General features: G+C 24.2%; 1 protein-coding gene across 1 annotated transcript; it reads right to left on the reverse strand.

Moving 5' to 3' along the window:
- Nucleotides 1–4,650: 4,650 nt before the first annotated feature.
- LOC145845937 (uncharacterized) lies at nt 4,651–15,965 on the reverse strand. The gene is made up of 8 exons (XM_082952912.1): nt 15,904–15,965; nt 11,801–11,921; nt 10,566–10,683; nt 9,078–9,155; nt 8,649–8,757; nt 8,431–8,491; nt 7,678–7,761; nt 4,651–5,527 (listed from the first exon to the last, which is right to left on the reverse strand). Exons 2-6 carry the CDS (start codon nt 11,906–11,908, stop codon nt 8,434–8,436), a joined length of 471 nt encoding a protein of 156 aa, XP_082809038.1. The 5' UTR covers nt 11,909–11,921; nt 15,904–15,965; the 3' UTR covers nt 4,651–5,527; nt 7,678–7,761; nt 8,431–8,433.
- Nucleotides 15,966–27,505: the final 11,540 nt, after the last annotated feature.

A 27,505-nucleotide genomic window follows, 5' to 3' on the forward strand; every position in this document is an offset into this window, starting at 1 on the left:
ATTTATTAAGAAAAAAAAGAACTGCTAAGTTCTTATAAGTAAACTTTTAAACATTATACCAAAAAATCAAATAAAAATTTCCAAATAGTAATAAACACTTTTAATTATCTATCTTTAATTTTTTAATAGTTTATTCATACTTAATTGTAATTGACTTTTTTTATTTCTAATTATGTTCTTAACCACTTAGTACTTTAAATTATATAAACAAAACTGGAAAAAATAAATGCCACTTGTATCTTTTTATTTTTAAGGTAGAAGAAAACTAAATAACAAAACTTTTCCTAAATACATATACAATTTTACAGACAAAAATAGCAAAATCTATAAAATGTCGGAAAAATATATAATGTTTTAAAGGAATTAGCTACTTATTTTAAAAAAGACTATTTTATCTTGTAGCTTTTGTTATTAAAATTTGTTTTAGAATGCAAAAATTCTAAAAGCTATGCCTTATTTAAAAAAATTTAAGACCGAAGAATTTTGTTAGTTTTAAAGTAGATTAGTGAAAAAAGCTTTTTTTGATTTACTTAAAAAAAATTAACTAATTGGTTGTTTCTAATTCGATTTTCAGTACACATTGGTGCTTATTAAACAATTATTTTTATACAATTCGCTTTTAATTGGTCTTTTTTTTGTTTTATAAAACAATTTTTTTGAAAACAACTGTTTTTTAGGCCAGCAAAATTCTTTTTCTGGTAAATCTAGCACCCAGACTTGAAAATACCCTAACCCAAAATTTAAACAGTAATGATTTTAAAATTTTACTTACAAAGTTGGTTTTAATAACTTTGAAAATTCTCGTTAAATTATAAATGTAAACTTTACTTTTTACAATTTTAATAATGATCTAATTCTCTAAAACGACAATTTAAGTACGGACAATTCCAACAATTAACACTCTTAAAAAAAATTAAAGGGCTACAACTAAAAATAGTATATGTTTGTAAAAAAATATATGTAGGTCTTATAAATATTTACAAGCTATTTCACCTTTTTCTAACTGTTTTTTATTTTTTGAGATATTAAACAGTAGTAAAAATAAGTACATTTTAAAAGTTGTTTTAGCCATACCTAATAATTATAATTTTGAAAAAAAAAATGAAATGGCTTTTTAGTTGTAGCACTTTAAGTCTTTTTAAGAATTTGAATTGTCGTGCACCCAATTTCAATTAGTTTTTAAGTGCTTGTATGATTTTTTTCTATGTAAAAGAGTGATTTTTAAAGTCTGTGTACCAAAAGTGTGCAACATGCATCTATGCAAAGTAGATTTAGGAAATATTTTGTTAAGCGACACTGCTGTTTTGTATAATTTGACAGAATCTTACAAAATTTTAACTAGCTATGTAGTTATCCTCAGTCTCACCTCAACTAGTTATTTTGAAAAAATTAATGTTTTAAAACTTGCTTGTAAGTCCTTTAACTTGACATAAAAATTTAGTCTTATAATGTAGTATTAAATACTTGATTTTATTTAAAATTCTAAAAAGAATAAAAGTTAACACTTGAACAATACTTTAAACAAAAATTTTTAAATTTTCATACTAACACTTTAGACTAAAATTTACAAAAACCATCTTCATAATCGTTCTCTTGACAGAAATTTAAAGAGTAATCGCCCCTCACCCTATTAGATATCGCCTCTCTACTATTTAGTTACACAATTAATCTTATGCTATCTTATACTAGTTAATGCTACCTTATAGCGAAAATTGCTTCAAGGGTAAAACTGCCCATTTTAGGGAAGCTTTTCTCTGAACTCTTATTTTTTTTATTAAGCAAAACGGGTCTTTTTTAAACTCACTTCAGGGCCAAATATTAAACAGCAAGCTAATATGTCAGTATTATTTTTCTACCTTAACTTTCAAACTGTCCCCCGTTTCACCTTCTAATTAGTTATTGCCCCCGACTTACTTAAATTAAGTAAAAGGGGCGGTTTTACCACTTTTGATGAATTTGCTCTAGAAGTTGATACCTTTTGAAGTTTTAATTAATGTACTATATTAAGTTTGCATTATCAAAGTAAAAAAAATAACAAAATAAAGTAAAAAAATAACAAAATAAAGTAAATTACGCATCAAGTTTTCACATAAAATTTTACTTTATATCCAAAACATCTGTACTATATTGTTAAGCATCTTAAAGTAACAATACTATTTTGAATACTACAAGAAACAAGGCAAGCAAAAGCAATCCTATTGAGAAACTCATGACACCGGAAGCGAAAGAAAGCATCAGAAAAAAATGCTGGAGCTTGCAGAGACATCTTTCTGGTCCGCGACTCCAAAAACCCCTTGAAAAAAATTCAACCTTCCCACGTGGACTACAGGCCAATGAAGAAGTGCACCAAAGAAACTTCGACGTTTCCAAATCAACCCGAGCTGGCTTGCGTCATGAACAAAATTTACCGCGTTTCAAAGTGCAGCGATGTAATGATGAAAAAAGCGACACCTGCTGTTATACCGAACCTAGCAAACGCGGAACCGATAACCAGGGTTGGTTTTAACTCGTCTGTTATTGAGTTTCGCGGGCCGTGAGTTTGTATGACTGAGTCGGAAAAGTTATAAGTAGTAGTAGATAGAGGACCTGTTGTTAAAACTGACATACTGGACGCAAACAAATTTGAAAAAAAGTCAAGCCAGTATGTGAGGAGAGAATATATTTATGACGTAGACGGCATGGGGAACAGGATTAGAAGCTGTCCGGCAGACGAGTCATCATGTTTGTAGTGAAGGTTTGGTCGTCTCGAGGTATTTTATATTGATGCATTACAAGATAATTGTCTAAACTTACAACAGTCATCATAGATATGTACTTTTTACGTACAATATAACTTTTTTGGCAAGTATAGTCATTGAAAAGTTTGTTTAGAGTTTAGGAAGTAAAAATTGTTTGAACCAGTCTCAATTATTGTTCTTCGAGATCTAATACAACCATATATTTTTGAACTGGAAGATATTTTGTATGCTGCGCTTTCACATTAAATTAGCATCTTTCACAACAGTTTAAGTCAACATAAACTTCGGCAAAGTCTGCAGAGCAGAAGCCTGGACTTTTGTTTGCCGTGAGACAAGCTCAAGTTTTACAAAAGGTTTGATCATTCCAATCCGATCATCAGGCCACAAGCTTCGATAGACTGAGGCCTTATTAGGACTCATCACTCTGTCACAACCAAAAATTTAACAGTCTGCAATATACAAACGATATATAATGATTTCACATGAAGCAACCATTTGTTAATATTGATCAGTGACGTCAGCATTGTCTTTTGCCATGCAACGTTAATTTTAATACATTGTCCACTAGGCAAGACATCTGGTACGCTCAACAATTAAGGAAAGCTTTTCTTATGTAATAAAATTTTAAATCTGTCATATTTTTGACTAATTATATTATAATCATTATACTAATGGTTGTGAGAATTTCGATCGTGATTGCGAAGTTGAAAGTCAATAATCATCTATGTTTAGTGAAAACTTTAATTGTGCTACTTTGTTATAGTTTAGGTAAAACTTTTTGAAAAAATTACTGGAATATTTGGTTTAAAAAGAATCATTTATAAAGAACAGACAAAAACAACTTAGACAAAATTGACTTAGGTGCACAACTATTCAAACTTTGTTAATAATGTATTAAAATCTGAAACAAAATATTTTACCACCATAATCTTTTTGGGTAGCTGTCTAAATTGCAGGAAAATACTTTTGCACGAGGGGATAAAAGTGCACGAAGATACTTTTGCACGGGTTAACTGCTTTATTAATTTTATTTTTCGTTAATCTTATTCAAATTTTAATTTAAATTTTTTTCAATATCGCTGTTACCTCTAACCCTTACCCTCGGTCAGTAACTTTTTTTTTCTTTTTTTTTATTTAAATTATATTTTAGTTTCTTTTTTTACTCGCGTGCAAAAATATAACTCGTGCTAAATTGACCCTTGGTGCAAAATCGTCTTCGTGCAATTTAGACCCGTTCCCAATCTTTTTGGTTAGGACTACATAAGCAATTCTTGTATTTTAAAGTTTAAATCATTTTAAAAATATTTTTTTCATATTTTTTTACCTTTATAAACTTTTTATTTAGACCTGTACATGAGAAACTTTATTTTTTTAAATATACATACTATTTTAGATGTTATTCTATAATATTTTTAACGAGTTTGAGTTGTCATTCAGCCAAATGTGTTTAAACCATAAAGATTTTATGAAACATTTATTTTTTTTCAATAAATAAAAACTAACTCAGACAAAATTTACTAATAATTAATAACTATTAATTGTATAAAACAAAAGGTCTTTAAATTAGGTAAACTAGCAGTTAACTTCTGTTTGAAATATTTAGCTAACCACATATTTTTCAGATTATTTAACAACAACCATACTGATTAGCTTTACCTTTAAATTTTTATTTAATTTCAAAATTCAATAGAAAAAACTTAAAAAATACTTTTCCAAAAACAAAGACCTAGTCTTAAAAATAAATACAAACTTTCTGAAACAAAATGTTGGTTGTTTACAGTTTATTTAGAACTTATACAGTTTAGTATTATATTTCTTTAAAAAAATCTTATTTTTTAAGTTTTAATTGAAACTAAACAACTGAAACGATTTCACAAACAAAACGATAAATAAAAGTTAAAAATAGCTTTTCGATACAAAGGTAGTAAACTTTAGAATAGATTATTCTTAGTCTTAAAATATATTTCTAGACAATAAAAAAGTAAAAATCATAAAATAAATCCACATATTTAAAAAAATATTTTGAAATTTTTCAACAAAATCTTTTTTAAAATATGTTAAACAACTTTTGCATAACTTTCAACTAAGCCTATACAATAACTTTTGTAAAATTCAAATTAAAAAAAAAAATTTAAACAAAAATCTTTGAAATATATTTGGAAAGTAGTAATCTAAATTGTACTTCGTTTTAAGATATCAATTTAAAGATAATATTTTCAAATACAATAAATAAACAGTTATATTCAACATGTAATTTGTTCAAAAATAAAATATACAAGAGTTTGTGCACGTTGTGGATAATTAATTTATCTACCAATAAGATTAAGCATTCACTTTCATGCATATGTATCAAACTCGAAAAAAGTATACTTCACAAACAAGTTAGTTATAACTGAATGATAAATTTATAGGGTTACGAAAACTAGTTGTTGATATCATAAAAAAATATACTCATATTTATAACAAACAATTTAAACAACAGCTTTAATAGTAAAGGAAGACAATTTATACTATTAAAAAAATACTTGAATGCGAATATCTTAAGAGTTTATTACACTTCGAAAAGAAGTAACAAATATCGTGCTCGTTTTAGTGTTGTGATAAAATAGTACAGTCAACTAAAACAAAAAAGACACTTATGATACTGTAACCTGTCCAATCTTTAGATGATTTAATATAGTAGTCTACTTGATTATCTCAATTTTTCTTTCGTTTTGGAGAAATGTGTCCGGGAAAGTTACTTTGTACACTTCGTTTTCGAACTTGGAACTTTCTTGCTAATTCAGGATCTTATATTTATTTTTACTATTTAATAAAATATAACTCAAATATTAATTTATAATTTAATTCTGCAAAAAACTTATTTTTTTATTGCAATGAAGGGTATATATTTAAAATGTTAAAAGAAAGATCTTTTACTTTGTAAATTTAAATTTTTGTATCTATACTAGCTTACAAACAAAAACTGAATTAGAGGACCTACTACACTTTCATATATGCTTCTCTTAAATAAAAAGTTTGTAAAAAGTTATAGAAAATTGGCAATTTACAAAAAAAAAGCGAAAGTTGAATGTAACTAATTCTGAAGTTATTTTTTTTAACTTTTCGAATCAATTTACAAACTTAATTTTTTACTACTATTCAATTTTTAATATTAAATTATAGCAATCAATAACAAAAACAGAAAACAGCTAGAATGATTTTTTTCTTACTCAATTAAAACCGCTATAACCAGACAAGCATTGCAAATGTTCTAAAAATAACTTTTTTAACTAGTACATAATAAGTACTATACTACATTTTAAACATTTATTTATATTTTAAACTTAGTATGCTTAAATATTTTTTTGATTAATATAAAGTATTTTTACTAGAAATAAAAATACTACAACCATCTAAATTCAAATAATTTTTTGCAGCTTAAATTTACAGGTAATCACATAAAATAAGTATAAAATTTTATGAACTTAAAATCTACACATTAATCTCAAAAAATTAATCATCATATAAATATATGTAGCAATTTGCAAATTTTCACATTTTACAAAGCTATGCTAAAAAGACAATTGTTTAAAATATGATGATGTCATTCTGGCAACAACATTGATAACATAAAAACAAATATCTAAACAGATATTTGAATAATTAAGTATTAGTTTGTTTTTTAGTTTTATGTCTTATTTTATATCATTATTTTTTAGTTTGCAACTAATTTGGGTTTGTAGTATACAGCTTTTCAAATAAAAAAAAAGATGAACATTTTCTAGGTATAACAAAATTATTGTAAAGAGTACAAAGATGAACATTTTCTATCGAGAACCTTCTAAATATTTTTTCTAACATAGTAATATATATATATTTTTACTTGAAGTTACAAATTATGTTAATCTTCACAGACTAATACAATCTTTTATCACTCATTTGTTCAATAAGTATACTGAGTAATAAACAGTTTTATTTATAATTACTTGTGAATTTCTTCTACTAAATTGTCTTCTACTAAAAATAAAATACCTTGAATATTTCATGACTGACGTTAAAATTTTTTATTTCTGTAAATCTCCAGAAACAAATTTTTTGTAGTTATTCAAATGTAGTTAAATATAATACTTGTTTAATATTTTAGAGCTTAAACATTAAAAATAATTTCTTTTTTTTTTAAAGTCAAGTCATTGACAAAGAAGCTATTTTTGAAGAAAAACCTAAGTTTATTTTACATTTAACTTATTAAAAACTTTAAAATTACATAATATGATTGATGTCACATTAACAGGTTATAAAACTTAAATATTGACAACTTTTAAATATTTTACAAAAAGTTCTTTAGTAAACTTTCACAAAACTTGCTAGCATTATTCAAAATAAACTTTTGTACATAATATTTTGATTTCAAAGAATTATGATTAACAAAATTAGTTATTCATTTTGATTATGATTAACATCAAAAGAAAAATAATTATAATTATAAATGTAATAAAACCAAAAACCATAACTTGTTTATTAGTTTATAAAAACTTGAGTGAAAAAAATTATAAACATAGTTTTTAAACCGTAGAAGAAAACATACTTTTATTAAAACAATCAATTTTTATTGTTTAGTTTATGATTTCCATAAAGAGCTAACTCTCCAAACTTGATCCGTTATATACCAAGTTATATATTAAAAAAAAATGTAAAAAGCAATTTGTAGCTTGGTAAAGAATCTATTAATAAAGTTCTTAAAAAAAACAGTTTTACTCCCCAATAACTTTAAAAATTACTATAAAACAATTATAATTAATTAGTGTTAATAAGCAATTTTGTAAATTCATTACAAAAATAATAAAACATAAATTGTATGAATCATAAAATGTCTTTCTACAATCAATTGTTAGCAATTAAAAAGATATCATAAAATAACTACTTTAATTTTGTCTGTATGTAAAACTAAAAAACTAACCAATTGGTATTTGATACTGGGCCGAAGTTGACCATTGAGTTACATCAGGAGTAACTTGGCAGCTAGACATATTTTTGCTTAAAACTGTTAGGTTAAAAATACTTCGTTTACTTAATATGTAGAAAATTAACACATAAATTTAATGGGTATGTGTTAAATATGCACGAAAAAACTTTTGCACGAAGGATCACTTTCACACGGGTTGAACAAATTTATTATTTCTATCTTTTTTTTTAAATTTTTCTATCAATGTTACCCCTAACCCTTACTCTCGGTCAGTACTTTTTTTTTCTTCTTTTTTATTTATGTTTTATTAATAATTTTATTATATTGTTTTTACGGTCACTGTTACCCCTTACCCTCAGTCGGTAACTTCTTTTTAGTTTTTTTTATTGATTAACTTTGTTTTAGTTTTTTTGTTTATTAGTAATTACTATTATATATTTTTTATTATTTCTGTTTTATTTTTACTATCACTGTTACCCCTAACCCTTACCCTCGATAGGTAGCTTATTTTTTCTTATTTTTTGTCTTTTTATTAATTTATCATTTTTTTCCGTTTTATATATATATTTTTTGTTTTTACTTTCGTGCAAAAATAACCCTCCGTGCAAAAATGTCTTTAAGCATATTTGACCTGCTCCCAAATTTAATATACAAACTATTTCCACAAACGCCAAACAATGATAATAAAAATAACAAACACAAAGTCAATATTACTTCGAAAATATTAGAGACATATTTTTAACTAACCACTTATATTTCTGTTGTATGGCGGAGGACTACCAGCCAAAACTTCATTAATTCATCCTTTCTGTAAGAACAATTATCTCAAGTTTCATTGTGTCAAACTTATCAGATAATTGATACTATAAAACATTTATCAGAAGAAAAAAAACAACAAAAAACTTATGTAAAAAACTAAAAGCTACTCTATATCTAAAATTTTTACATGCACTATTTGTACAAACCTGACAAATTTTTTCTTTCTCTTCAGCCAAAAGTATATTTCTTTTCTTGCTTTTGAAACTGCATATCTATCTGCAGCTTCACAGTAACCTTTTAACCCGTCAGTGAAATCTGTTTAGTAATTATTTTAAGTTTTACGTTTATTGTAATAAAAAAATTGTTTGAGTTATTTTATAAAAATATTTAATATTTTTTGCCTTTAAGTTGTTAAACTTTGAATTCTGAATAATATCAAATTATTAGTTTTTAATCAACTTACAGATGTAATAAAGAGTGTATATTCACAAAATCTAAGTAACTTAACGTTTTATGATACAAGTATTTCGATATGAATTGAATTTATACACAAAACACAATAGATACTTTTAATTTTTGAAAACTTAACAATCAGTCTTAACTAAACATTCTGGTTTAAAATAATTATGCCTTGCCTTTATACATCACAGTTGTGTGTTCTGCAGCGTTTTGAAATGAAATCCAATGGTCTTCACGTCTTCCAGAACACCCATCTGTAAAAAATATAAACATAATAAATAAATTTATTTTGCTTAAAAAAAATAATAGTAAATGTCAATAGAACATTCTTAAAAATTTTCTGACTTTTCTAAATCAAACTCTTAATTTAAACTTATTATAAAATATATAATCAAACACTTAAAGCTATCTAAAGTTTTCAATCTTATTTTTATAGAGGTTAAAACAATTTTTTTTAGCTAAATTCAATCATCTTACTTCCATTACATCACTTGAACCATCTGTTTATGATTGATGTACTTTTAATAAACACCTCTATCAACAAAATAGACTCACACTTAGCATAATGTTGTAAAAAAAATAGAAGGTTATAATATTTAATGATAAAAAATTTTATCTAAAACATGTAATACCTTTATAATTTTTCACTTAATTTGATAAATACTACCAAAACCAATTAATTAAAAATCCGTTAATTAAAAATCAATTAGAAAAGAATATACTTAAGCAACTGTAAAAAAATACATAAAAAAGTAATCTATATCTGTCATATAAAATATTTCTTCTTATCATTTAGTATAAAATCTGTTACAAATAAATCAACACTTATTTATTTAAAAAGTTTAAGTTATTCTTAAAAAAATTACAAATAAGTAAACTTAACAATGGCATATACCTCTCTTATAACAACTTATTTTTCAAATTTAAACAATTTTGAAATATAATTAAGAGCTAAAGTATAAACATAAACTTGTTACATAAAATACTAAACTTAGTGCTTAATTATAAAGAACTTAATTATTTACTTAAACAAAAAACTTTTTGATTATAAAGCTCAGCACGATAAAATTTTGTGTATATATCACAGTTTCATTATGGAAGTGTCCTTGCCACAGATCATCAATACTAAAAAACATACAAAAACTGCTTGTTCAAGTAGGGTATTTATTCAATATGTTAATAGAAAAATTTTGCAGTTTTATAAAGAATATTTTATTAATTTATACCAGATGAAGGCATTGGAAATTAAGTAACTTTGTAAATTTCTAGGAGAATTTTGCAATTTTAGTCTGAAAAAGGATTTTTAATTGATTTTTTACCATTTGAAGGCTTTGGAAAATTAGGAGTTTTGTAAATTTGAACTGACAATATCTGGCGTTTTTTTTAATTTTGTCAAATTTCCTGAGCGTTTTTCAAAAACCCCCATTTTTTTCTGACTTTTGTCATTTTTTTTTAGTTATTCCTGACTTTTCCTGACCTTGTGGGATCCCTGTACATACCTAAGTTATTAAATAATTATCAATGTAACACTTTGTTGTATCAAAATTCAAATTAGTTATATCTTATATTAGATACCATTTTTAGTTAAAAAAACTATGGTATAGATTAAATTTTATTTTACTGCCAAATCAACCATAAGACATCAAATAGGATTATAAAAAAACCTTTGTACAGTTGAGCTACAGCAGACGCTGTATTTGAAAAATTGCTTTTTGCTTTCTGTTCAAGCTCTTTTTTCTTTTCCAAACATTGAAATTCTTTTTTTGATTCACAATCTAAATGCTGATAAAATTCTTAAGTTAGTTTTTTTTAACAAAAAAATTATCATCGTTTCACTTAATTTAAACAAATCAACTTATAAAAAAAGTACAATTTAATTACACAACTCTTAACTACAAAAATTGGCCTGAGTCACTACAAGCTTGCTTGAGTTTGCTAAAAATAAAAATTCTGGTAGAGACAATTTACATTCTTTTTAGGCTTCTATATGTATTGTATTTTAAAAAGTATGACATTGAATATATGCTCTCATCTTATCTTTACAAAATATTTTTAGTAAAACCATAAGTACTCAAAATAATTGACAATTAAAATAAATCATATAATAATTCAGAGTGAACATGTTCATTTTTTATTTTTCTACAACATTATTCAGTTTTAAAGTATTTTTAGAAAGATTACTTCTTTTAAAATAAGAAAATATAGCTACAAAGATAAATATTTTACTAAACAAATGAATCATAGTTTTTTAAATTCAATCCAGTTTAAACTAAACAAACCTAACCTGAGTGTATTATGAACATATTTAAACTAGGTTTAGTTTAAAAAATTCAAATTGTTTGTCGAATACTACACTAAGTTCAAACTAGCCTGAGTTTTGTAAAATTTTCAATCTGGCCTGAATGTATGGAAACCCTGCATAAAATTTTCTTGTTGTACCACAATTTACATTAAGAGACTTTAACCCAAAAAACTACTTCTAATAAGCTTAAAAGTTTAAAAAATCATAACAATAACATAAGGGTTAATATCAAGAAAAAAATCCAGATTTATAACTGAGTAAATTTAAACATAATAAACTACAGCCTTAGGTTTAGGGGAAAATAAAAACTTATAACTAAGTATATTTTAAGTCATTAAAACTAGCCTAAGATAAAGGAAAAAATCAATAAGTATATTTAAAAAATAAAAACCTTAAAACAAGCTTGAGTCAATCTGAGTTCTTAAAAAAGCCAAAAAAATTTCAAACATGAGTGTGGCTACCATGCTATCATTTTGTGAACATATTTTGATATTTTAAACAGATTAAAGTTACACAAAATCTTCTTTTTAAACTTTTTTTTTGTTTTAAATTACAAAACAATACATTTTATAATTAAAAAAAAACTTAATTACCAACCTTATTTATTAAATGCTCATTGTATTCACAATGATTATCATAATATTTGTCTTCACCATTATTGTACATCTTATTTCTACGAGTTCCACAAAAATTTATTATTAACATAAAAACATGTGTTCTAAAAATTAGAAATTAATTAGTAAAACTAAATTAGATTCTTTATTATAGAATCAAAAATAAAAATACCAGCTTAAACTTTAATCATTTAATTAAATTATAAAGTTTAAAAATTATAAAGTTATCAACATTAAAATATATTTGTGTAATAAAACAATGTTTACTGTTAAAAAATTAAGCATATCCACGGTTCCCAATGTACTTTCAAAACTAATTTTGTAATGTTAGAGTTAAGTATAGTAATAATTTAATAGCTATCTGGTAGAAGGCGCTGTCAGCTGCTATCCAAAAAGGTAAATAAGGTTGCTCAGACAATTTTTGTTATACACTAGTGTTTCTTATTTGATGAAATAAGATAAAAAGTTGTGAACCCTTAACAAGTAATAAAAACATTTTTTAAATCCTTTTTTCTATATGAATTTAATTCATGAAACAGCAGTTTGTAATTTTAAAGAGTTGTACTTAACTACTTAACACAAACAAACCAGGAAACTAAATACTTTTTTTACTAGGTTACAGGTTTCCCAATAGAATGCTTAAAAACACAGGAAATTTTAAAAATAAGTTTTATCTCTTAGAAGACCCAGACTCTATTACAACATATTTGTTATCTCTTTTGTTATAATTATTTTTGTTAAAAGTTGAAAAAAATTCAATTTTGTAGAGTTATTATCAAAAATAATATTTTGTTAACAAATGTATTACTTAACAATCTAAGCTGTACAGGAATTTTCCTTTAATTATAAATTTTGAACACATTACTTAAGCTGATTAAGGGCATAGGGAGGGTCAACCTTGATTTTTACAAGTTAATCTTATTTTATAGAGTTTTATTTGAGCTAAAAGAAATTTTTAACCGCTTGAAAAAACTAAAAATATTTTTTTAGATATGAACAATCAAAGTCGGTGATCTCAAAAGGTTCTTAATGGAAGATATTAAAAAACGTGAAAAAAGACCATTTCACTAAAAATCTATATCCTCCTTCATTTTTTAAGCAATCTTCTTCAATTTTTCACAGAAAGTGTATTATTAAATATTAAATAGATTAAATACAGGAAAATTTTTAATTTTAAAAAGTAATTTTTTTAACAAAAAAAAACCAACTATTTTATGTTTTTTTTTATTTAAAATCTATATTTTTTAATATTTTTGAAATTCCAACACTCAAAGTATTTTAAACTATAAAAGAAACGTTTCCTGAAAGTTTGAGGTCTCTAGCATAAAAATGAAGAAGATAGATTTTTAGTGATTTTTTAAATTTCCAAGAAAATTGACCCTAAAAATTGCAATCCATACGTTTGTATCGAATTTTTTTAATAAAAATTACAATATCTCAAAAGTTAAAAAAAATGTTTTTTTCTATAAAAACTGGTTTGTAGTTTGCACTTTTAGCTTTTATATAAGATTCAATGTTATTTTTAGTTAAAAAAATGTCAGACCCCCCTCTACCCTTAAATATTGTTTACAAAGCAAAGCCATTATAGAGAAAAAGTCCTTTGATCTTGCAGTTCAAAAATTTATTTTTCTAAAAAAATACTTCATTAATATTAAACCCATGCCAATTTAGTACAGAAAACCATAGAATTTACAACCTCTAAATCTAACAACTCTCTAAATAACTTTCTTTAAAATATGGCAACTTATACATGAGCAGCATTCAAGTAGATCAATAGAATAAAATAAAAAGATATAATAAAATATTATAGGCCTATTAACTGCTTTTAAGAGGATTAATTTTATTTCATTCAAAAATATAGAAAGAATTATTACAAATGACGGCATATATATAACTAAAAATTAATCCAGCACTAATAAAAAAAGGAAAATTTAGGAATATCCGGTATTATTATGATGTTTTCAATTTTATTTAGACCAGTGTATTTTTGTAATATTCCAATTATCCAAAGGAAGTGAAAGCTTCAGGGTTGCCACTCTTTGAGTCAAAAAACCTTCCCTGAGTGACCAGAAACTTCCCTGAGTAAGCTTAAACTTCCCTAAGTTCTTTTCAAATCATCAACTCTTTTTTTATTTGTTAAAAAATTACTATGTTAATTCTAAGAATATTGAATAACTTGCCACAAGGCTAAAATTTTTCTAAATAAGCACTTAAAAATAATTAAAACTAACTTTTTTGAACAACATATTGAAACTGGATTAACTTAATCTCATTCTAGATCTAGAAATAGTTTTCCCTGAGATTTTTTTTAAATATATAAATTTCCCAAAAATTTTCAGAAAAAAACAAAACTGCCCTGAGTTTCCCTGATTTGAAAAAAAATCCATATTCCAGTTTTCCTGAGATTTTCTATAAATTGAAAATTCCCTGAGTTTCCCTGAGTGTGTGGCAACCCTGAAGCATTGTAGAAACTTTCTTTCACAAAACCTTAGTTAAAGCACATTTTTTATCTTTAATAATAAAAAGTATTTAAATACTATTCTAGTCTAAAGAACTATATACTAACTAAATCTTTGCATGTAAGAAAGTAAAGTAAAAAATTATATAAGTTATTAAAAATAAAAAATTAAGTATATAAGGGTTGCTTGTTTACATGTAAACTCAGTTAAAATATCTTATCACATACTGCAAATCTATATTTTACAAAAATAATCCACTAGTAGAAATTAAACTTTGATTCTCTTGTGATTTTCAAATTTCACCCAAACTTTTCTTGAATGCTTTGTAAATTTAAATTTTCCCAGTGTAGTGAGAACCCTGTATCTTTTTAAATCTTAAGGTCATACTCCAACCATTTTTTTGATTGTAGTAAGCAAGCTATGGTTGTTATATGAAAGCTGTAAGTACGGAATTTTTAGTAACTTGATTTTACATAAAAATTTGTTCTTAACTTTAATAATAGTCAGGTCTGAGAAACATAATTCTACAATGCATAGAAAAGACTCAAATCAACAGGATTTTCTCAATATTTATATTTACACAAAATCCATTTTATAGTATGTTTTTAAAGCTATATTGCCAAATTTTTAACAATTATTGATTAAAATTGTTTATATATTGAATAAAAAGCTATATTGAAATTTTACAACTAAATAGAATTTTAGACTAGAAAAACAAAAGTCAAGTGTCTAATTAAGTAAGAGTCAAAAACTAAAAATATAACTATAAACGTACTTGAATAATTTTAAAATAAAATATTAACAAAATAATTTTGGACATAGGGGGTAAATCACTTTTTTCACAACTTGATCTTATTTTAAAGACAGGGTTGCCACTTGTTTATTAAAAATTTTTTCCAGGTTTTTAAAATTTCTTTTAGGTTTTTTAAAAGTACACATTTTCGGGTCTTCTAATTTAAATTTAAAGATAAGTTTAAAAGTAAGAAACTATATTAAATTGTATAAAAACATTGAAAACATACTGTAAAGCCACTTTAAATATTTTTTTAAATAAAAAAAAAATTATGAGGACAAAATTTTTCTATTTGTATGATAGATTTTTTGAGTCAAATTTAAATTTTACTACTGAAAATGTGAAAATTGTTAAAATTCCAGGATTTAAGGTAAAGTGGCAACCCTGTATAGAGTTTAAACAGTTTTTTTTCTTGTGTCACAAAATTTTTATTTTAAATTTTCTTAAATTTTGTTCTGACAGAATTTTCTCTAAATATTTCCTGATAGTTTGAGGTAGTTATCTCAAAAAACATAGGAGATAGATTTTTAGTTATTTGCCGTTTTAGTTTGCGCCTCCCATAAGGAACCTATTGTAATCTTTGACTTCAACCGGCAATATCTCAAAAAATATTTTGAAGTTTCAAAATCTGTAAAAAGCAACTTGTAGCGTAGTTAAAACTCAATAAAATGAGACTAAATTGTGAAAGAGATGATTTACTACGCCCTTAAAAAAATGAAAAAACAAAATTTACCAGAAAAAAAGTGGAGTTAAAAGATCTTTAGGCTGAGTTTTACAAATCAAAATCAAACTTTCCCAAGTTAGTCAGAGTTTTATCTAAAGTTTTAAACTTACACTAATTTATTGTTTAACTTTTATTGCATTACGCCATTTCCCTGCAGAAAGCACTTCATCAGACGCAAACAAAAGCTGAAAAACAAAAATACTGAACAATGGATTGGAAAATGAAAACAATTAAAAATTAAATTAAAAATATAACTTACCATTAACATATTGTTGATAAAAATTAAATAAAAATATAGGTTAGACTTGAGTATATTAGTCTTATTGTATTGAGTTTTAACTAAACTACAAGTTGCTCTGTTAATTATACATTATCTAATTCCATTAAATAAAGAAAAATAAAATTGGTTTTGTACAAGACTAAAACAATATTTTCTATATTAAGCTTTGAAAAAATGTAAATTTTAGGAGTTATAGGAGATCTTTAATAACAAAATGGTCTTTTTATGAAAAGGTTGTAACTCTTAACAAAAATATATACACAATACAAACATAAGTATAACAAAACAATAAATAAAATTTAAAAAATATTCCCTAGCGTAATGAGGACATTGTGTAACCAGTTCTTTTATATTTTTTAAGTTTTTTTTTATGTTAGCATTTGCTATGTATAGTCTTTCTAGGTTACATAATGAGCACATGAAGTTTGGTTTGAATCTGCTGTTGATCTGTCTAAGTATTTTCCATTCAATTGTGTATTTTTTGACTTATTCATAAATTTCCATATGTAGTTGGCGAGTTGTATGCAGTTCGTGGGTTTATTGTAAATTTTAAACTTGCCCAAGAGTGTTATTAACAGTATGGCTGTAAGTATTTGCAAACTCTATATTTACAAAATGCTGGAAACAGGTTTTTTAATTAATTATAAAAATTTTTACTTAAGCATAAATACGTAATAGAAACTAAATGACTTAATATCTATAAAAAAGAACAAGTAAACTTTTAATAACTTTGAATTCATAAGTTTTCAAAATACTATGGTAAACAACTCATCTAGCAAATAAATTAAGCATATATAATTATGGCAACATAAATAAGTGGTATGATCAAATTACTATTAAACTGATTGTGTATCATGGAATACATAAGTACAGGCTTAGGTTCTGTTAGACCAGGGTTGCTATTTTGAGTCAAAAAACTGTCCTGAGTCATGCTGAGTTTTTTCAAATCTTAAAAAAATTAAAACTTTTCAAAACTAATGAAAATCAAGTTCTTAAACAAAATAGGCTATAAAATAACAAATATAGGGTTGCCACTCTTAGAGTGAAAAAATCTTTTCTGAGTGACCAGAAACTTCCCTAAGTAACCTTAAGTTTCCCTGAGTCTTTTTAAAATCCTTAAAAATTGTGTTATTTATTAAAAAATAACAATGTTAATTCTAAAAACATTGAAGAACTAGCCACAGGGCTAAAAATTTATAAAAAAGCACCTAAATATAATTAAAATTAACTTTTTTGAACAAAAATATTGAAACTGTATTAACTAAATCTCATTCTAGATCTGTAAAATATTTTTCCTGAGATTTCCAAAAAATCTTAAAATTTTCCTGAAATTTTTAGATAAAACTAAAACTGCAAGTTTCCCTAAGTTAAAAAAAAGAATCAAAATTTCCTTAGTTTCCCTGAGATTTTCTATAACTTGAAAATTCCCTGAGTTTCCCTGAGTGTGTGGCAACCCTGCAAATATTAAAATTAAACCAACAAAATCTCATTCAAAAAAAAAATCTGTCTGGAGTTTTTTAAATAAAACAAAACTATCCTTAGTCAGTTTGGGTTAAAAAATAAAAATATCTTAAGTGTCAAGCAACCCTGAGACTTTCACTGATAATTTCTTTGATAATGATGTAAATGACTAATTATATCCTTACCCCTGATTTGAAATTGTTTTATTTATAACAGGTGGGAAAGTTTACAATAGTGTAATAAAACAAGAAATCAACATTGTAACACTAAGTACATTAAATAAAATATAGAAACTAAAAGTTTGAGTATTGTTACATTTTAACATATTTAAATACACAATACATTATTTTTTAAAACCATCAGAACACTTATTTAGAAACTAAACTTGATTTATTACAATTTTATTTCATCCTAATTCAGTTTCACGTCCTAAAATCTACTCCAAGATTTCTTAGCAGCAACTTATTGTATTTAATACCTTTTGCTAATATACAGTTTTATTACCAGAATATTGCTGATCAAAGTTTAAGAATAACAGTATAATTTAATGATAAGAAGTTGCTTAGGTATAAGTTATTAAAGTGTAACAGTTGAAAATTAAGTGACAAAACGTAAAAAAGTATAAGCAATAAGAAACCAAATATTGATAAGTATGAAAATTTATTAAGCAAATTTTTAGTTTTATAAAAGTTACAATACTTTAAACAGGGTTACCACACAAAGTATTGTAAATTTAGCCTGACTTATCAAAACTTTGACCTATTTAGCCTGATTTCTATCTGCCTCTTAAGTATGCAATTTAAGTACACATATTTTGACAAGTACGCACTTCTAATTCAGTACACATTTTTCAATAAAAAAACAAAAACTTTCTGAAACAAAAAGGTTTCTTTTTTATTTAAACTATTAATTTTAAGCTACAAACTTTCTATTGAGTAGCTATTGTGTTCATAATGTGTACTTCAACAAAAGATAACTGTAATAATAAGCTATTGGAATGTAAAAACAAATAACATAAACTTAAATATAAAAACCTTTGCACTGAACTAAGTAAACATTTTTTTTCATTGTTTACATCTTTTTAAATAATATTTTAGTGTTACAAATGTGAAGTAAACTACTAGCAAAGAATTTTTAATTTAAATAATCAAACAATCATAATAAATTCTGTAAAACAAAAAATGGTAGCTAAACCAAAAAATTGTAATTCATTTGTTATAATTAAAAACTTATATATATTATGATATATACTAAAAAAATTAGTCATAATCTTAAACAAAATATTTAAATAAACCTTACAAAAACAAACGAAAATAAAGAAAACAACGCATGTAATGAAATAGTAACTATTATCAATAAACAAGCGTTAGAATCTTTTTTACAATCTAAACTTTAAAGTAATGTACTATTTATGAAATGATGATGCATAAAAAATTAAACTCTTATTAAGAAACAGTTTAGAGTTTAAATGACCTAAAAAACAATTTAAATAGTATAAACTATAAGCTAATAACTAATGCTTACAAAAAAAAAATCAAGCTTGAAAGAAAAAATATAGCTAAATATTGGTTGAAAAACAAGAAAAAACCTCAATTATTTTAATACCTTTTCAGAGTTATGAAACTGTAAAATGATAAAAGGTAAAGTATATATCTGTTTTATAAAACATTTCCTCTTATCATTTTTATAAACCCTTTAATTTTGAAAATTTGTAACAAAGACTACTTTTTTTTTTTTAAAGTTAAGTAATTCTATTAAATATTACAAATAAGTAAACTTAAACATTATTTAAACTAAACATTTTTTATTTCATTTAAATTAAACCCGTTAAATAAAAATAATTAATAAATGATTTTCTACTCTTACTTACTTTACAAACTTAATAATAATTGTTATAAAGTAAACCATAAATTTGTTTTATAAAATACTTCCTCCTACTAATTGTTATAAATCTTTAAAATAAATAACATAATCTGCTTTTACTTATTTTTAAAACTTAAATAACTCTGAAAAAAATTAATTAAAAGATAAACCATACACATAAACTTGTTACATAAAACACTAAAATATGTTCTTAATCATTAATATCTTAATAATTAACTAAAATAAAAACAGTTTGATTCTAAAGTTTTGCAAAAAAGACTTTTGTGTCAAAGTATCACTATATATCAAAGCTTCACTATGGAAGTGTTCTTGCCACAGATCATCAATACTAAAAAAATTAAATACAATAATTACTTGTTCAAATAGGGTAATAGTTCAACATGTTTCTAGGAAAGTTTTGCAACCTTAGTCTGGCTTTGAAGGTTTTTTGTTAATCTTTTACCATTTTAAGGCTTAGAAAAATAAGGTAACACATTTTTGTAAAAAAAAAATTTTATATACAAAAAAATGTATTTTTCAACTTTAGTTATAATAAGTTTTATTTTAAAATATGCTTCTTACAAGTTATTTGTAATATCAAAAAAACATTTCCTAAAAAATTTCAGGCATATTGCTTTAAAAATGAAGGTAGAGATAGATTTTTATTTAGTTTATTTAAATTCTATGAAAATTGGGCCTTGAAAAGTTTTAAATCAATAAAGTATTGGATTTTTTTTACAAAATTAGTTATATCTCAAAAGTTATTTGAATTTTTTGGTTCTATAAAAATTATATTACTGTATATACTCTTAGCTTTGATATGAGAGTCAATGTTAATATATTTTATTTGTTAGCTGTATATGTTAAATTGCTACTGCATAACTATAAGTTTTTTTTTTCTTCTTACTTATATTAGATTTTTTTTTAATAATTTTTTTCTGAGTAACATTTCAGTAAAATAGTTAGTTATCAAGCTTTAAGATAGCTAATGTGTTCATTATAATACTAGTTTAATGCATTTTCACAACAACTGATTGTGGGTTCACTATGGTGGCTGTGATCACATGATTGGATTGTTGGTGTGATTTTTTGTTGCAGCGCCGAGGATTTGAGTTTCATGATTTTCCCACACTTTGTGGTTTTTAGTGTTGAGATTTTAGCCTTGTGAGTATTCTCCAAATGGCATGTCAAAAAGCTTTTTTTTTATTAATTTTATTTTGGTATAGTTAAAGTTAAATATTAATGGGGCAAGTAAAATTACATATGATGTAACACACTCACTTTTCCCCTGAAAACTTTATTGTTACAAGGTGTAGAGTTTGAAACTGATTTTTTTTACCATAAGAAAAAAAAGTTAATTTTTGAAAACAAAATGTTGAATTCGCTCCTATGCACTTACAACTGTCAATTAACTTTACTCTTACAGTTATAAAACATTATTTTATTTTAAAATTTCAGAAACTAAAAGAAATAATAATTAAATATAGTTTATGTTATGGTAGAAAAACATCAGACTTACTCTTTCCTCTACAACAATAAGCGTTTAGTAATGGACAAAATAGAACTATTTAAGTTTTCTAAAAGATAAGTTTTTTTTTTTGAATTTTACACCAACTAAAATAAACATAAATAACAACTTATATTAGTATTTAAGATGATGAAATATTTGTCTAGTGTAAAATTACCACTTTGAATTTTTAAATATATCACTTATAACTTTACTTCCTTCACACAAAATAAAAACTATCAAAAATATAAGTTTAGTTTCAAAACTATATTTTTTAATGTTAAATCTCTGAAAAATATTAAACTCAATTAAACTAAACAAGTTTTCATATCTTAGTTTTTATTTCATCACTATAAAAAAAAGAAATCACAAGATTTTTATTATTTTTTTAATTTTATTCAAGGTAAACAAAGTGATTTTTTAGAAAATAGCAAAAATACAGGGAAGACTAGGGAAATTCAGGGAAGTAAGATCCTTGTAATCGTCTTTTACAGAAACTTTAAGATTTATATTCTTGATTACTAATGTAACTTGGTTTACCAACAAGCTCTGCTTGTTTGGACCTCTAGGACTTGCTGTGTCTTACCTTTAAATAAAAATTATTATTCTTTTCTAAAATTACAAAGCCTGAAGTAATTAATTTACATTTGTGATGTAAAGTAAGTTCTCTTCCCACATCAGGTTCATTGATAGTAGTTATGAACTTTTTTTTTTCTTGTATTACAAAAAAAGAAAGTTTGTTTTGGCTGTTCAGTAGCTGAGATTTTAAAAAGACTTTAAATTAATCCATTGAGTTTGATTTTTTCTGGTTCTGAAAAGATCAAACTATCAAACTATGGAGTTTTTCTGAAACTGAAAATTATCCTAAATTATGCCAGATTGGTATGAGTGGTAATTCTGTTATTTATTTGATGTTTTTAAATATTATTTGTAAAAGTATATGTTATAAATTTTCTTAGCAATTGCTGTATATGAGATAAACTTTTTAACAAAGCAAACATATATTTTTTTAGTTAGTGAGATTCTAAAAATTACAGTAAAAAACTTTTTAGAAAAACCTTTGAAAGATACGAAACACAAAATTCAAAATTTTGTCTTTTTTTTATTTAAAATACTATTTTACAAATTATATTGCATTTATTTATTTTAGCAAAATCAAAACAAATGTAGAAAATGTCTTATGCCTAAATATTAAGGTTATAACATATTTTTATCATGTGTTACATGTTTGCTGCACACTTCTAAATACGATGAATATAATTTTACTACTATATTAAAAATATATAAATTTTGTAGTTTAATTTTATAAAATATTTGGCATAACTAACCTAAACCTATAGTTCCTTACCTTTTTTTTCTTAAGTATGCTAAAAATAAATACTAGTTTTTCACTTTATAATTTTTGTTATAATCGATAAACTTTAATTTCAAAACACGCAACTTAAGCTTTTTAAACTATTCATCTTTTATTTTAAGATTTAAACTAACTTAACTTACTTTTTAATAAAGAAATGATTTTGTACATATAAATATTAAACTTTTGAGTTGTTACAGCTTTTAAAAGTTTTTATATAACCTTTTAACGAGATATAGTTGCTAAAATTAAAGTACAGAGTAAATTTAGCAGTTGTTACTGCTATAGTTCCTTATTGATCCTTAGCATCATTTTTTTATTAAAATGAGGACAAAGCTCAAAATTTACTGTTCTAGTAAATGAATAACGATTTTCTCATAAAAATCTAGGGACTAAAGAATAAACAAAAATAGTTTAGAATTTATTAAACTAAACACGATATGCTAATTACAGGTTGTACTTAAAAAATCTAGTGAAGATAATTAATACAGTTTTAAATTAAAGTTAAATTTTGTTTGCAATTTGCATGCTGTAAAATAACATGTGAATACGGCTTAGCTTAATTTTTTTTGTTAATGTCTATGTACTTCTAAGATATAAAAGCATTGATTTTATTTAAAACAGATTTTATTTTTGTTTGAAAAAATTGTTATTTATTTGTTGAGTTTTTTTTAATAAAAAGTAGCTCTATAAAAAGTTATTACATAAACTTGTGTCAATTAGGAGCGGCGTTGCCAATTTTTTTTTAATTCACACATGTATTTACATTAACAAAGTTTTCGTATAACTAAAATCTTGAAACTACAGAAGGTTGAGCTAGTTAAATGACTGTTTGAAAAAAATTGATTGAAAAACTCAAATTATTATAATAAATTTTGAGCAACTAAATTAAAAAAATTAAATTAAAAAAATTGTTAAGGTCAAGTCTTAACTAAGTTATATTGATGTAAAAACATTTTATTTAAAGAGAAAACGAATAATTAAATAAACAGTCAATTCTAGAAAGTTTGAAAATTTCTTCTTGTCATATTTCAAGTAGATTTAAATTTGAAAAAATAAAGCTACCTATAGCAGGTCTGTTTAATAATATTCTGTTTTTAAAGCTTACATAAGAACCGAAAGGGTTTTTGTACTCAAAGTCCTTAGACCAAAATTCTTGAGCTCATTTTTGCGGTTTAAAAAACAATACTACATTTACTCATAATTAAAATATTTTGAATGCCAGAATTTGAATCGTCGTGCACCGGTCTAGCTAAGCTTATTTTTGTTGGATAGCACATACTTTTTTTGTTAAATAATACAGTACTTTCTACTTTACCTCTAAAAAACTTACTTAAATAAAGTAACTATCCACATATAAAGTAAATAATAATTTCTTACAATGTAAATAAAATTAAGTGTTCAAAAAGCATTTTATAAAATAATGCTTATTTTATTTTTTTATATATAACAAAAAGATTTGATTTTCTCAAGAACTTATTTCTTTAACTGTGTTTTGCTCAATGAACTTAACAGTATAAATATTTACTAAAAAAAACTTAGAAGAAAGTAATAGTAAATATAATAACTTTTGGCTAAAACTTGAAAACAAAACTAATAAAAGAAATTGAACAAAAACTAGAAAATGTTTAATTAACTAGCAGGGGCGTGCTTTGACTGGCGACCTGTTTCCTGTGCAATCCCTTAAATAAAAATTTAATAAATGTGATAAAAAAGCGATAGAATATGATATTCTTTTAAAATAAGTTATTAGAATTTATATCTCTCCAAAAACACCTTGCTATAAAGTAAAAATTAGTTTTGTTTGCAAAAATTACGTAGTTTTATAAGTTTTCTTGTAGAAAAACAGTATATACAGTCTTGTAGAAATTACGTACTCGTTTGGTTACGCACTCTCGTTTAGTTACGCATATTTAAATTTTTCTAGTTTTTTTTTTAGTCTTCAGTTTTCTAAATTTGTTGTATGTATTGACTTAACAATATATTTAATTTTAATGCTAACTCACTTCTGTATTTGTTTGGACTTTGTAAAACTATTTTCCTCGGAGACTAGATAAACATTTAACAGTGCCTCTGTGTAATATAATTTTACTAGTTAACAACATTTTTAATTAGAGTTCTGAAATAAACTTCATTGACTAACAATCTGACTATGATAATGAAAGTTCAGAACAAAATGAATAATTATCTAATGAAACAGCTCAAAAGAAATTTCTCAGCAAAATGTGGCAATGATATTTAAAAAAAAGATGTTTCTCCAATAACGTCCAAGACAAGTTTAATCTTAGGTGGACAGGGAAAAAGTTAGAAAAAATACCTTCTAAAAACTCAAACAATTTAAAAAAACATTTCACATAATGTACAACTTGAATAAAAAATATTTTTATAATCAAAAAAGTAGGAAAGTCACCAAACTGTGTTTAATTACCTGCATTATAAAACAAAAAATAGCCAATATAGTACGTATATTTACTACCATTCGTTTAGTTACGTTCTCTCGTTTTCTTACGCACTTTTGATGTGGACACAATGTGCATTTGGGATAAGGACTGTATTATATAGTCTCCAACTCGCATGTGGCTTTTGTTTTTACAACATTATAAAATCCGTAGTGTTACAATTTTGTTTTTGTAAAGTTGTAAAATAATTGTTCACGTCTTCTTCGTAATTATTTACAAAAATGTAATTGATTAAAATTTTATTTTAGCTTAACTATTTTAACCGGAACTATTTTACTAAGCAACTTATTTACACATTATTGAATATTTTTTTCATCAGCACCTCCTCAACAACCCTGTTTATGCCGAGAACTACCTGGATAGTAGGTTCGAAATTCTATCCCGAGCTAGAAACACCTACCATCTCTCAGTTCTAGAATCATTGTTTATTAGAACTCGCGAGCCAAACAATTGCAAACAACGAGATTTTTACAATTTAAAACTTTATAAATAGCATGTTTTTAGTAGTATTATTGTTGTCGTTTTTGTCGTATTTTGTAATGTGCTTTTTATTTAGTTTCAGGTAAAAAAAATTCTACTAATTGAATGTTTTTGCAATTTTTCTTATAAATTACTTCAAAGTTCAAATTAGCTTAGTACAACTCAATTCTATTTTAAACTTTTTAAACAGACTTTTATACTTTATGACGTAACTATTTTTAGCTAGACTTTTCAAATTCATTGTATATAACTAAAATTACACTATAACATTAATAGTTTTTAGCAAAATTATTCTGAGGATGTGCTAAACAAAATTAATTAATAAACTTTTTTGAAAATCAGTGACTTAAATTTTTTAGTTAAAACCAGTACCAAAACCAAACTATTCAAAATATTTGTTTACTATTATAAAGACAATTTAATTAAAAACAAATTATACGGTAATCTTCCTTTATTGTACCAACATATGTTTCTGTGTGTTAACGAATCATGACACTTCAACTGGGTTTTTAATGGGAAGATTAAACTAATTAATAGGATAATTTAATTACTAATTTTGATTAGTACTTTATTTTTTTATGTTTAAAAGTTTTCGTTATGCATGTCAGTTTCATAATATAAGGCAAAATTTTCTCATTGTTAATAATAACACGACTTATGTTTATATTATAATTACTTTACTGAAAAACAAAGAACTAGAAAATATATACCAAGATTTTGAATTCTGTTTTTTTTTTGTTTCAAGACTATTCAAATTTTAAGCACTTTTATTTACCTGACAAATTTAAGACAGTTATGTTGTAAACAGTTCTGTAATTTTCTATAGTGCATTATTAAAATGTACTATAAAAATACTCTTTTTTAAAATACTTTTTTTCTTAATGAACAAAAAATTGTGCGACTACCATGAAAAAAGTCTATACATGCTCCTCTTAACTAGTATTTGTAAAATTTTCTGTCAAAGTTAGTATATTGATATTTTACGAACTATTGATAAAACTTAAACACAAAAAATGTTTAAGTTAGAGACAAGAAAAAAAAAACTAAATAAACTGAACAAATAATGGCTGTAAAATTTTTAGATAGTCTACTTTGTAGATATTTTTTATTATTATTGAATATTTTGTGTATGATATTTTAAACACTTTTTAAAAACTTTTTAGATTAAATCATGATAAATAATCAAATTATCTTATAATAACAATAGTATTTTAAGTAAATAAATGGGTACATCGGTTGCATGACAACTCAAGTTCGTACAATTAAAATTCCGACTATTCAAATTAAAAAAAAATATTGAAGATATCAAAAAAGTAGTATATATATATAAATTGAAAGTAAGTGTTTAAGTCTTATTAATATCTACAATCTATTTTTTCTATTCATTATATTTTTTAATTAATTAAAAATTAATTAAAATTAATTTATTTAAAACTTATTTTAGCTAATATTCATTTTTTTTTAGTTTTTAAACAATAAAAATTAGCTTGTAGATATTAACAACATCTACTTTTTTTGAAAACTTTTTTAAAATACAGATTACTTTTTAAGTTGTGGCCCATATAAATTAAAAAAAAAAGAATTGTCTGAATTTGAATAATCGTGCGCTCGGGTATATGTCTAGTTAAGCTAGAGGTGTAAGTTTATTTTTTGTTTTAGAATTTATAGATAGCTATTCAGTTAAACAATTAATTTTAACCTTCATCTTTAAAAATAGTTATTAACCAGTAATAATAATTTGTTTTTCAGCGCACTGAATTGTATTTCTAACTGATTTCATTAAAATTTGTTGTTAGCACAATTTTTAAAATTGTAATTAAAGAAAACTCCTTTATTACTAAGTTGTACTTACAATTTTTTAATAAACATAACTAACAATATTTTTGGATTTTTTAATAGTATAATTATTGTATATTGTAATAGTATAAGTATTGCAATTGCTCTACCTTAAATACTTTTATTTAGTTATTATAAATCTTTATTACAACAAAAGTTTGAAAACGAAATGGTTTTTATTTTTTAACAAGTTTAGAAGTTTAGTAATAATATGAAATAATGTGTGGGAGTATGCTTTAATATAACTTAATATTTATTTGCTTTATATTTGTAAAAAATAAAAGTTTACTCTAATAAAGTTCTTTCTATTAGTAGGAGTTTTAATTTGATAACTAACATTTAACATTTTTTTAATTAAATTGCAGTATCTAATTAAAAAAGTTAATTTTTATAGTTTAGTTATGTATACAAGAATTTTCAAATGAAATCTTTAAACAGTTTAGTATAAACTTTCCATTAACCAACAGGTTCT

Source organism: Thalia democratica, unplaced genomic scaffold, assembly GCF_965202585.1.
Source record: "Thalia democratica unplaced genomic scaffold, ktThaDemo2.hap1.1 HAP1_SCAFFOLD_204, whole genome shotgun sequence".
Taxonomy (NCBI): Eukaryota; Metazoa; Chordata; class Thaliacea; order Salpida; family Salpidae; genus Thalia; species Thalia democratica.